Below are 11,687 nucleotides of genomic sequence, written 5' to 3' on the forward strand. Positions count from 1 at the left end.
AAGCGGGTTGGAGGGTCGTCTCAGATTTTTCCACCCCTATATATATATATATATATATATAATGAGGAGTAAGTTTGTATTCAACGAACATTCCCTTGCCAAAGCCTAACCCAAGCGATGCACGCCTAAGTAATGTATATTTGTGTGGATATCAACAGATTGGATCTTGTAACCTGTATCCAACTGACGAGTTACTACTTTAATATTGATAAGGGATGTGCTTGCCATTTGCCAAAGTGGTGCCTCTGGTGCCTGAATAAACAGACACATCCTGTATGTATCTAAGTTTCTATCTCTTTTCCAGATCAGTGCATATGAGAACTGAAAACCATAACCATGTGGATCGTGGGCCGAATCAGACCTTAAGATGTCTTACTAGCAATCCAATATCTTGAGTTAACCATTAATTGGACTTTATTTAATTTTAGTCTTAATCATTCGCAGTTTCACCGTCACTATCTGTGATATAGATAAAATGTTCTTAACATTGGGTGACATCATGTGTTCTTGGTCACATATAGTTGGTGCAATCCAAGTTAGGTGACCACTTGTGACATGGCATTTGCTTTAATTCTTCTTACCTAACCAAAGCATTAAAACAAGCAGATAGAGAAATAAGATTTACCAGTTATTAATAACATAAACAATTTGAAAAACAATAATCCTGATGAAAAGCACTTATTGTTTCCCCTAAATTTACTATGTTCTTCGTTCATTTCTTCAACGTTGCACAAACTTAGAATGATTTTCACTTTTGTGCAAGTTCTGTTTTCGCATTTAAATGAATGCCATAACTATCCAAGAGACCTCCTTCAAGTCATCCTCATTCGTTTTTTTTTTCTAATAAATAACTACTTTTCTATTAATTTTAGTCAAAAGTTGGAATTTATATCCTAACAAAGCTAATCCAAAGAAAAAATATCGTAACAAAAAGCTCTAAAAAATGCACGCATTTAAAGGCCTCTTACGTTACTTCAGTGCAATAAATGGCCAATTGGTCCAGCCATTTAAAATGTGTTGGGTTAACACATAGGTCAGGGATTTGGACTATTGAATTGATGAGCTTATTTATTGAATTTGTTGATGAGCTTATGTAATGAATTTCTTTGTCTATAATGTGAAAAATAATAGTGACAATAAATAGATGATTTCTCACCCATTTTGTCCAATACGTTGGAACCAGGCCGCCCCAACGACTATGTATTAAATACCATGCACGTGTGTTTGGTTGGTTTTGAGAGACTAGGTTAAATTTAAAAATTTTCTTCTCACCTATATGGGGTGTACATTTTGGGAACTCTAATAAATGCCTTTCTATATGAATTAGTCAAAGTTAGGTGATGAACAAATTGCATATATATATATATATATATAAGATTAATGATCGGTGCTAAATCGCGTGCTAAATAGTTTTTTTGGGTTTTTTTTATTTTAACTTTAAATTCTGACCGTACAGATGTGATCTATGTACTTGATTTTATCGGGATAAGCTCTTGAAACGTTTGATTCTAACATATGGGTGGGTTTTTATAAAGTTCAAAAAATCAACCATCTAAAATCTTTGTAAATTTTCGAGGCCCCAAACATTATTTTTTCATCAAAAACATATGGGCGTATTTTATTTTATTTTAAAATTCTGATCATATAGATGTGATCCATGTACTTGATTTTAGAGGGATAAGCTCTTGAAACATTTGATTTCAATACATGTGTGGGTTTTTAGAAAGTTCCAAAAATCAAGGTTCAAAAATCTTTGTAAATTTTTTAGGCTCCAAATATCATTTTTTTTATGAAAAACACATGATCTCGGTGTGGAATCTTAGTAAATTGACCATGCCCAACACATTTATAGGGACGAAATTGCACCGAAGAAGCTGAAAACCCCATTTAGCATGCAGTTTAGCACCAAATGGGTTTAGCACAGACCCATTACTCTACACCAGAATATGTGAACTGAAAATATGAGAACTAATGTATAAATAAAACCTATATATGGATCACATCTATGGTGTTAGATGTGAGAAAAAATATCAAAAACTATTGTTTTTGAAGGGACCTAAGAGGGCAGAATGAGAAAATGTGGCAGAACCAGTTTTTAGATGTCTCGAAAATACCAAAAATATATTGCCTATTTACTGTCAGTATGAGGAGACTTGGTTGGTGAGCTATGTGCTACACTAGGAAGCTTCCTCTAATTTTCTCTAGCATTGAATGCCAATGTTGTGATTTCTCTTTCAAGAGGAGGATGGAGCTTGAACGAAAATTCAAAGATCCATGGTTGTTTGCTTTGAACAACCACATATTGTTTCTGTAGAGATTGGACATGTCATAGTCACGAGGAAACGAAATGAATACAAGAAGCGATGCATGAAGCTAAAGTGAGAAAGTTAATATACTAAAAAGTAGTCTGAAACCGAAAGCCGGATACCATTATAAGTGACAATGCAGAGGCATGAAAAATGAAAAGGAAACACATAAAAAGCATTATGAAAAGCAGGTAGAAGCAAATAAGAAAAAACAATGCCTCATCATATTTCTCTGGAAAAAAAAATATGATATTTTGAGCTTAATTTAAATATTTATGAAAAAATTTTGAGCTCTTGATTTTTAATCCCTATGAAAACCTATTCACTTGTCATAGTTGGACAATTTAAGAGCTGATGTCCACAAACTCAAACCTGCAAAACACATCTTATGATCAGAATTAAAAATTTAAAAAAAAAAAACCTTCAAAATCTAGCTCGTGTGGTTTGGTTTGCAATATATATATATATATATAGTGTATCATCGAACACCTCAATCATCAAACAGTGATCGGATGCACGCGCTTATGATGTGTGTCTGCCCGCTGTAAAAAAATACCTAGAGTGACGTGTGAAAGCAAGAGTAAAGGTTTGGGGGCCTTTAGTGGCGCTTTTCACGTGCCACTAATGAGCATTAATGGCATGCAAAAAGCATTAAAGCCTCTAAACATTTAGTGGTGTTTTTGCGTGCCACTAAAGGTCTTTTTATTTATTTTTTAACTTGCGCACGCCGTTGAGTGCACGTTTGTACAATGTAATGTCAAACTTTTTGTAGTTCAACGTTACACCCTTCAAGATATGAGAGAGGGAGAGAGAGAAATATTAGTAGCTTATAAACCATTTGTTCCCATATAGGTTAGTGTTCGCTACCATAATGGTTAAAGAACCTATTATAAAAGGTTTTAATTTTTTAAAAATTTTAATGTGTTTTGCACATCTGACCCTCCAAATGTGATGTACATGTTTGGGTTACTAAAAATTGGTGAGTGGATCATGCTACTCCAACTTGTATATAACATTTTTGCATGAGTTAAAAAAATCATTGGCTTATAACGTACCTCATTTTCAACACTTATAAAATCATGATTTTACATTGAAAAGATACAATCCAAGAGTCAATTCCTACTATTTTTTACCATGCTGATCATGTTCTTGGATTTTGTCAAAAGAGTTTCGATTAAGGGATTCCTTACCCAAGAGGGTAACAAATATCCTTTTCATATATATGTATATATGAGTGATTGGTAGGAGTTCACAGGGTAGGTGCGAAATGAATGAGATAAATGGGTTTTCAGCCTTTTTTTTAATTTTATTTTAAAATTCTGACCATACAAATGTGACCTATGTACTTGATTTTATAGGAATCAAAAAATGATATTTGAAGCGTTGGATTTTCACATATGGGTGGGTTTTTATAAGGTTCAAAAAATCAATGGTACAAAATCTTTGTAAATTTTGAAGCTTCAAATATCATTTTTTTCACCCAAAACACATGATCAAGGTGTGGATTCCTCATAAATCGACCATGCCCGATACATTTATGGGGTCAAAACTGTAAAAAAAATTACCAATAGGGCAGAAAAACCCATTTAGCACGTATCATTTCACACCTAGCGAGCAGCTACCAAATTCTCTCTCTGTATATATAGATAGAGAGAGTGGAGTGTAGCCGCACAATTCATAGGAGTGCAGTGCACTGTGCAGCCTCGAGTAGAATGATGTTGAGCATCCATCGTGGGAGTGATGGACATTGGGCATTTTCCCCTCAAAAGATGGTGAAAACAGCATAAAAAATGCTAAAAACCCTTTTAGTAGCAGTTCTTGACCACCGAAAGAGCTTTTTGTTAATGCCCGATGCATCCCTGCGGGGCATTAGCGGCGGTTCAAAACCTCTGCTAAAGCCAAAAATTTGGAAAAAAACATGCTTTTTCAGCATGTTTTGTACATTTTTGCATGTTGACCGTCCATCACACGTGATGATGGATGGCCAGCCTGATTCCTTTCGTAGCTGCGCATCTAAAGGCTGCACAACTACACTTATATATATATTTATATATATATATATATATATATATATATATATATATATATATATATATATATATATGATAATGGAGTTTATGCTGCTCTTTTTTAGTTTGGTCACGGTAGGACCCCTCTAAAATCATAGTTTTATGTGTATTATGCTATATCTGAACCATTAAATGTATTTATCATTGCTTATTTATTAAAAAGCAAGCTTTGTATTAAATTGATTTGATGTACAAATATAAATATTTTCTCACCAAATTTTAGTACAATATCAACCATTGATTTATTTACATCTTTAAAATACATATTTAAGCATAAAGATACTTAATCAAAAACATTTTTTCTATTGAATAAACAATGACAAACACATTTAACGGTTCAGATCTAGTATAAAACACTTCAAACTATGTTTTTCCGAAAGGTCCTAGCGTGACCTAACAAAAAAAACAGGGCAACGACACAAATATATATATATATATAGTAGAACATAGGTGCTTAATGATACTTGTTTAATGGGTTTTTCTGCTCTTCTCGTATATTTTTTTTCGCAATTATGACCCCAGAAATGTGTTGGGCATAGTTGATTTACAAGAAATCAGCACCTGGATCATGTGTTTTCGTTAAAAAAATGATATTTGGAGCCTCAATTTCACAAAGATTTTGAGCCATTGATATTTTTGAATCTTATAAAAACCCACCCATGTGTCGAAATCAAACACTTCAAAAGCTGATCCCTATAAAATCAAGTACATAGATCACATCTATACGATCAAAATTTAAAAACAAAACAAAAAACCCTGAAAAACCCATTAAGCACATGTTATTAAGCATATTTCATTAAGCACCTACACTTTACTCTCTCTCTCTCTCTCTCTCTCTATATATATATATATATATATATATATATATTATAAACATTTAAAATTATCTGAGGCTGCGTTTGATATTTTATTTTCATGACCGGACAAAACTAAACCCGAACCGGTTATTAGTTATATGGGTGAGTTCGAGTCAACACTGACCCGAGCCATTGACAACCTTAAAGGATGAGTGGTCATATGCCCCAAGGGGGTTGGCATAGTGGGATTGGGGCCCTAGCAACCAGATGAACGATCAAGGTTCGATTCTCATGCATGTCTCTTATCTTTTCAAGCGCCGTCCAGCATAAACCCTAGCTTCAGAGTTTTACATCGTCGCCTGAACGAACATAAGTGGAACCATAGTGACAAAAGTTTTTATTGACAATTTCTCGTTTTCAAAAACTTGCGAGAAATTGAAAAAGATTCCATAATCCTCATATTTTTTTGGCAAAATCTTTGCAATAAAAAATTAATTAAAAAATATAAAAATTATTTTTTATAAGAAAATATTAATAAAAAATATTTTAAAATAAAAATATATACTTTTTTTCGTGATAAATAGCTGTTTAAAATGTAAATATCATGTTTAAATCGTGGTATTTATGTTTTTTCATAAATCGCGTGATATTTTGAAAATCTCATGAGAAATAGCCGTTTAAAACTTTCAGGCAATTTCTTGTGATATTATCATGAGAATTTCATATTTGTCACACTGAATGGAACATGCTGACCCTGCGCGATCGTGTCTTCATGCTAGGTTGATTTATTCTAATTATAAATCCAAAAAAAAAATATAAATATAAAGTTTTTTCTCTCAAGGAGGTGAGCCCGTTATGTGACCCTGTTCTCGATGAAGGTTTTCTTTCATCATTAAAAAAAAGCCAGACTTATTTTTATCTTAGATAGCTGATAATATCGTTATGGAAAGTAAAAATCATATAAAACTAGGGATGGCTGTGGAGCGGGGCGGGGCGGGGGACAAGGTCTCCACCCCCGCCCCGCCTCAAGATTTTATCCTCCACCCCCGCCTCCATCCCCGGCGGGGATGGATTTTATCCTCCACCCCCGCCTTCATCCCGGTTTCATGTCCTCCATCCCCGGTTCAAATGGGGATGAGGCGAGGCGGGGCGGGGATATTGCAGGAAAAAGTGGTCGGAGCGGGGTTGGGGCGGGGATCGTGGCGGGGACGGGGAAAAGTGCACGTCCATTCTTGCCTCCACCCCCGGACGGGGATGGATTTTAACCTTAGTCCCCGCCTCCATCCCTGTTTCATACCCTTCATCCCCTGTCCAAACGGGGCGAGGCGGGCCCCGCTTTCCCCCGGTCCACTGCCATCCCTATATAAAACCTACTTCGGAGAAAAGACAGTTTTGTTTAAGTTAAAACTCACAAACGACGAGAAGGATTCAATTCTACTAATTTCATATTTTCTTGACTTAAAAAGGTAATTAAACTTAATAACGATAAAAATAAAATTTTAGCCAATTGATCCAACCAATAAAATAAATCCACGTGGTATCTCAGCAATTAATGGGAGTCTAGGGAGTTAGGCTCGTTAACGCCGTCGGATTTAATGAGCGGTCTCCGCAATTCAATGCAGGCATTAAACTGGCGTTACGCAGTCGTGGGGCCCATGCTAAATGCTTCAGTTAATGCCAGGCGTGGACCGGGGAGCATTGATTTGCGGATGGATCCAGGGCGGAGCATTTAATGCTCCTCCAGGGAGAGGGGTAGCTTTGAAAATATTGTGGGTTCCAAGGGCTTTTCTGAAGGTTCCAGCACTTGTCGTCACGAGGTATCACAGGAGACGTCATAAGTCATTAATGGCCGTCGGATGATTACGTGCGAGGCGGGGTGGCCGTTAAAATCGGGTGCCCACCGAAACAATTAGGGCAATGAATCGGAAATCCGTGGATCAGAAAACCCAGATCAGAAATTTTAAGGAGATATGGACTTTGGACTTCGGGTGCAGCCTTATGTCAGACTTCAGAGACGTAGTGGCAAGAACGGATCGGATAAGGTCCGTATAATGTCTGACCAAAACAGAATTTACGGAAACAGGCCCGGATCTGGATCTGAATGGGGTACTCGAACATGGATCCGAACTCATGTGGTGATCCTGGATCTAGTATACGACTGTAGAAAAGCAAATTACATGCGTACGAGTCCGGTTCGGGTATGATTCTGCAATGGTCCAATCACGAAACAAAGGTCGAGCCAAATCCATGGAAATGTATTGTATCTAGATTGAAGGTCTCATCGAATCCAAAACCGTTTGCCATCCTGTACCCGATGACTCCAAGCAACATCGACAAAGGCCAAAACTCTTTGTAGGATGAGAGTTTTCGTGCCTCGGTCAGTCCGTAGTAGGGCTGAAAACGGACGGGATATGATCGGATATCCAACTCAAATCTGACATAATATTTCCGATACGGATCCTTTAAGTAAAATCTGAATGTGGATTCAGATCAGATTCTGATATGTTCAATCAGATCACTTTGAGATTGGGATCAACATTTTAAGTCGGATCTGAATTAATCGAAAGCAAAATCCAATTCGGATCTACTGTTTGCATTTTAAATTCTGATTTGGATCTGACAAGATCTGGCCAAAATCCAACCTGTTTGACCCTAACTTTGAGGATGAGTTCAGTTCTACAGACCATCGGACCCGAGACTTTTGAGTGAGTAGGGCGAGTTGTGTCAGGAACACAGCGTACCATCTCCCACTGACTACGCCGTACGAATTGGATTCACGGTCGCCGGACGCCATCTTCCTCGAAATCCGACGTTCAGAGCACTGAAAGAAAAAATCGTCCGGCGATGTTCCATAGCCCTAGGTACGAATCTTGTCAATGAAGTAATTAATCCAATAAAATTAAAAACTATACTCATGCCTTTTCCTCTTTCTCTACGCAATAATCATCTTAGTAATCACTCTTGCATTTACTATGGTGCACGTAATTATTGATTTTTAATAGATGGTGTTAATTAATAAAATGAAAACAATGCAGGTGAGATGCATACGGCCATCTTGTGTGAACGTGGATTGATTAATGCAATTAATGCAGTGTACGTGTGTAAATTTAGTATGAAGCAAAGATACAAATTAATTTTGGGGAGAGCTTTTTAATGATGGTAAATGTGAAGGTGGCGTGGCCACATTTAATGTGATTAGAGGATGCAATCAATGAGAAAAGTGACGTGCCACCGTTTCTACTATCTACCATGATGACATTGTGCTCGGAGGGTCTACACTTCACTACTTAGTTTCAAGATGGGAAGTACTCAAGTCACATGTTTGGTAGACCCAATTAAAGTACTCATACTTAGGAGTTAGGACCATGGCTGGAGCCTAGAAGTAGGCATTTTGATAGGTTAGAAACCCAAAGAGGAAACCAGATCCAGGCCGAGCAATACTGATCCACCTAAGCGTAGGACACATTCTTTTAGGACTAGGGTTTCAAATCCCAAAAAGGAAGCAAAATCTTCAAGATGGTAGATTGAATGATGGGGCTGGTGGGTCCCGCCCTAATTTTCTGCAGGGAGTCTGATTCATGAGGTTTTATACATGGAACTATACAAGTTTGAGGTTGTTGGTCCATGCAATTACGCTCCATGAACAGGTTAGGTGTGACTCAACTATAACCAAAGCAAGTAGTTTCGAGTCAAAATCGAAAAGGACCTCATTGAAATAGACAAGTAGAATGCTCGCACTGGCTAAGTGGTAGCCATAGATGAGCATGTAGATTTTAGAGTAATCAATACCCCAATCTATCTATACAATCAATTGAAAGACATAAGAATACATGGAGAATTAAACCACCCTCAGGGTTTATGATCATAGACCTAGCCCTCCTGTCTTTGCCTGTCATGAACTTACCCCTTGACTCTACGAAGTAGAACCTACCTGTAAGCCGTCCATCGAAAGGATGAACGGCCAGGAAACGGTGGACATCTAGCCATTTTCAGCACAACCAGTTTCCAAACTTAGAAAAGCCACAAAAAGCCCACACAACCCCCCATCTTCAACCAAAATTTTAAAAAATAAATTAAAAAATTCCAGAAATTTTCTGATACAGAAAAGGAGTGATATTGCACTACGAACAACAATATATACACAATAAGTATAAATATTTCCATTTTACTATCATCAAACTAAATGTTTATTACCAAACGCAATGGAATCAATTTCCCCAAACAAAATCAAGATCCAAAAATTCATTAATTTCTATATTTTATCATTTTTTTGGGGGTTTGGCTAGAGAGAGAGAGAGAGTTTAGTCCTTTAGATTGCAGAAGAGTTGAGGTCCAAGCGAGGCTTCTTGGTAGCGGAGGAGGAAGGGGAGGATGAGGGCAAGGGCACGACGGCGTCGCAGCGAGGGCACTTTGGGTTGCTGCCAGAGATGAGGACGTACAGTAGGCAGCTGGGACACCCCGCCGCGAACATCGCCCCGCCGGAGGATGGCTCCTCCTCTGGCTTCTTCTCGCCGGATTTCTCCAAGGAGGCAGAGGAGGAAGGGGATGGTGCCGGAGAGGGAGAGCCCTCCGGCCGTTTTCGGTTGCGCTCGACCCGCTGCAAAGCCGACCTGACTTTCTCGAGGGTGCAGACACTGTGGTTGCGGGGGGCGGAGGCGGTGGAGGAGGGGAGGTTGAGCGTCAGGTCCAGGGTCCCCGCAGGTAGGTTCTCCGGGCCGTCGGGCCTCGACGAGGAGGAGGAGGGCATCGGTGGGGGGAAGTTGAGGTCCTGCTGCACCTTATTGTTGCTCTCGACGATGAGGGGCGCGCACCTCTGAAGGTAGACTTCACCAGACTGCGAGGAAAAAGAACACCATGAATTTGTGAACCATAGGAATTAAAAGTACGTTCTTTATGTAATTTATTCTTCCCATAAAGAGGGAGTCTGATATCCCGAAAAAAGTATGAAAATTTTGAGATGCGATGAAAAGGAATTCTTTTAAAAATATATAATGTAAGAACTCGGAAGGGAATTGGGCGACACGGGAACAAGGAATTTAGCTTTAGATGATCATGAAGGGAATCAGGTTTCTTCAATTTGAAATGAAATACAGATCAAAAGTGTAGAATTCCATGAAAGATATAGAGATTTTCGGAATTTGAAAATTTTCAAATTCTGCGATTTAGTAAAAATGCTGTTTCTTTTTTGGGTATAAAAACAAAACGAGGAGCGACACAGATAAGTCACAGAAAGTACTCTGATGACCCTTCGTATAATACAGAAAAAGAATACGGAAATTCTTCTGTAAAGGTTGCGATTTGCAGCTTCGATTATCAGGAAGAGGAACACTGGGAATTAATGCGCTTGCTCTTTGTGAAATTCTCCAGAAACACAGAATTTTCGTAATGGAACACAGAGAATCAGGGATTTCTCGAAATCCGGGAACTTCCTGTTCTTTTGGGTAAATGCGTGCAAGGGAGAAACTTTTTGCTGAAATTGCCCAGAAAAAGCGAAATTTGTATCGGCAATAATAACTATTAAAAAATTCTTCCCTGAATTCATTGAAACAGTAACCACACATACAGATACAAAGAAAAGCATTTAGGGAAATATTTATAAATTACAAAAGAATAAAATAACATGCAAGAAATCATTTTTTTATTAAATTCCGTAGAAGGACAAAAGAAAATCCTTAACATCACTCGCTGCCCGTTTTCACTGACTGCGCTATCAGTATTCAGTAAAACCATATAAAATATTTACAAAAGGAAACTGACTGTGCTATCAGAAACAAAAAAAAACTAAATAAAAAATAAAATTCCAATCTTCTTTTTCTTAAAATTGATAGAATTCGATGAAGAGCTTCCCCTCTCTATCTCTCAGAGACGAAAAAGCCACAACCAAAAGAAAAGGAATTACAGGAGAAAAAAAAGGGGAGGACATACCTCCATATCGAGCCGCTTCTCCCAGCCAAAAGGCACCTTCAAATCCAGATCCAATTCTTTGGACACGATCTGAGAACAACCCCCGAGCAGATCCCTGGTGACCAGAGGATGAGATCCACCAGCCGCCTTGACTGCCTCCTCCTTCCCGTTCTTACTCATCATCGTCTGCAGAACATAGCTCACCTCCGCCGCCATCCCCGGCCGACCTCCGTTTCCTCCACAAACCGCTAACGGAATAGGAGAGAGAAAATCAATCGCAGCTATTGGGGTTCAGAGAGAGGGAGAGAGAGAAGAGAAGGGTTTGAACTCTGAAACGAGCAATAATTACAAAGGGAAGAGATTTTAAATGAAATCCGTTAGAGAGAGTGGTGGTGCTGCAATTAATGCCCCGTTTAATGCCCTCATCGTTGCCGACAATGACGAGTTCGCCTCCCTCATTGTGAAATGACCATTTTGGTCCTAGTACGCGGTAGTCCTCTTTGCTCCGCGTTCGTCCTCGGCAAATTACTCGACGGAGTTTGGACTCTGGAGCTAGCTGCGTTTGGGTCGGAACCTGTTGATATAGCTCCTCGTCATATGAAGCTCCATTT

At 38.4% G+C, this 11,687-nt stretch overlaps 1 protein-coding gene across 1 annotated transcript; it reads right to left on the minus strand.

Annotated features, from left to right (window-relative positions):
- Nucleotides 1–9,310: 9,310 nt before the first annotated feature.
- LOC149831151 (uncharacterized) lies at nt 9,311–11,412 on the minus strand. The gene is made up of 2 exons (XM_090011985.1): nt 11,098–11,412; nt 9,311–10,006 (listed from the first exon to the last, which is right to left on the minus strand). The coding sequence occupies exons 1-2, from the start codon at nt 11,290–11,292 to the stop codon at nt 9,482–9,484; spliced, it is 720 nt and encodes a 239-aa protein (XP_089868111.1). The 5' UTR covers nt 11,293–11,412; the 3' UTR covers nt 9,311–9,481.
- Nucleotides 11,413–11,687: the final 275 nt, after the last annotated feature.

This window comes from Nuphar pumila, chromosome 7, assembly GCF_984573655.1.
Source record: "Nuphar pumila chromosome 7, dmNupPumi1.hap1.1, whole genome shotgun sequence".
Classification (NCBI taxonomy): Eukaryota; Viridiplantae; Streptophyta; class Magnoliopsida; order Nymphaeales; family Nymphaeaceae; genus Nuphar; species Nuphar pumila.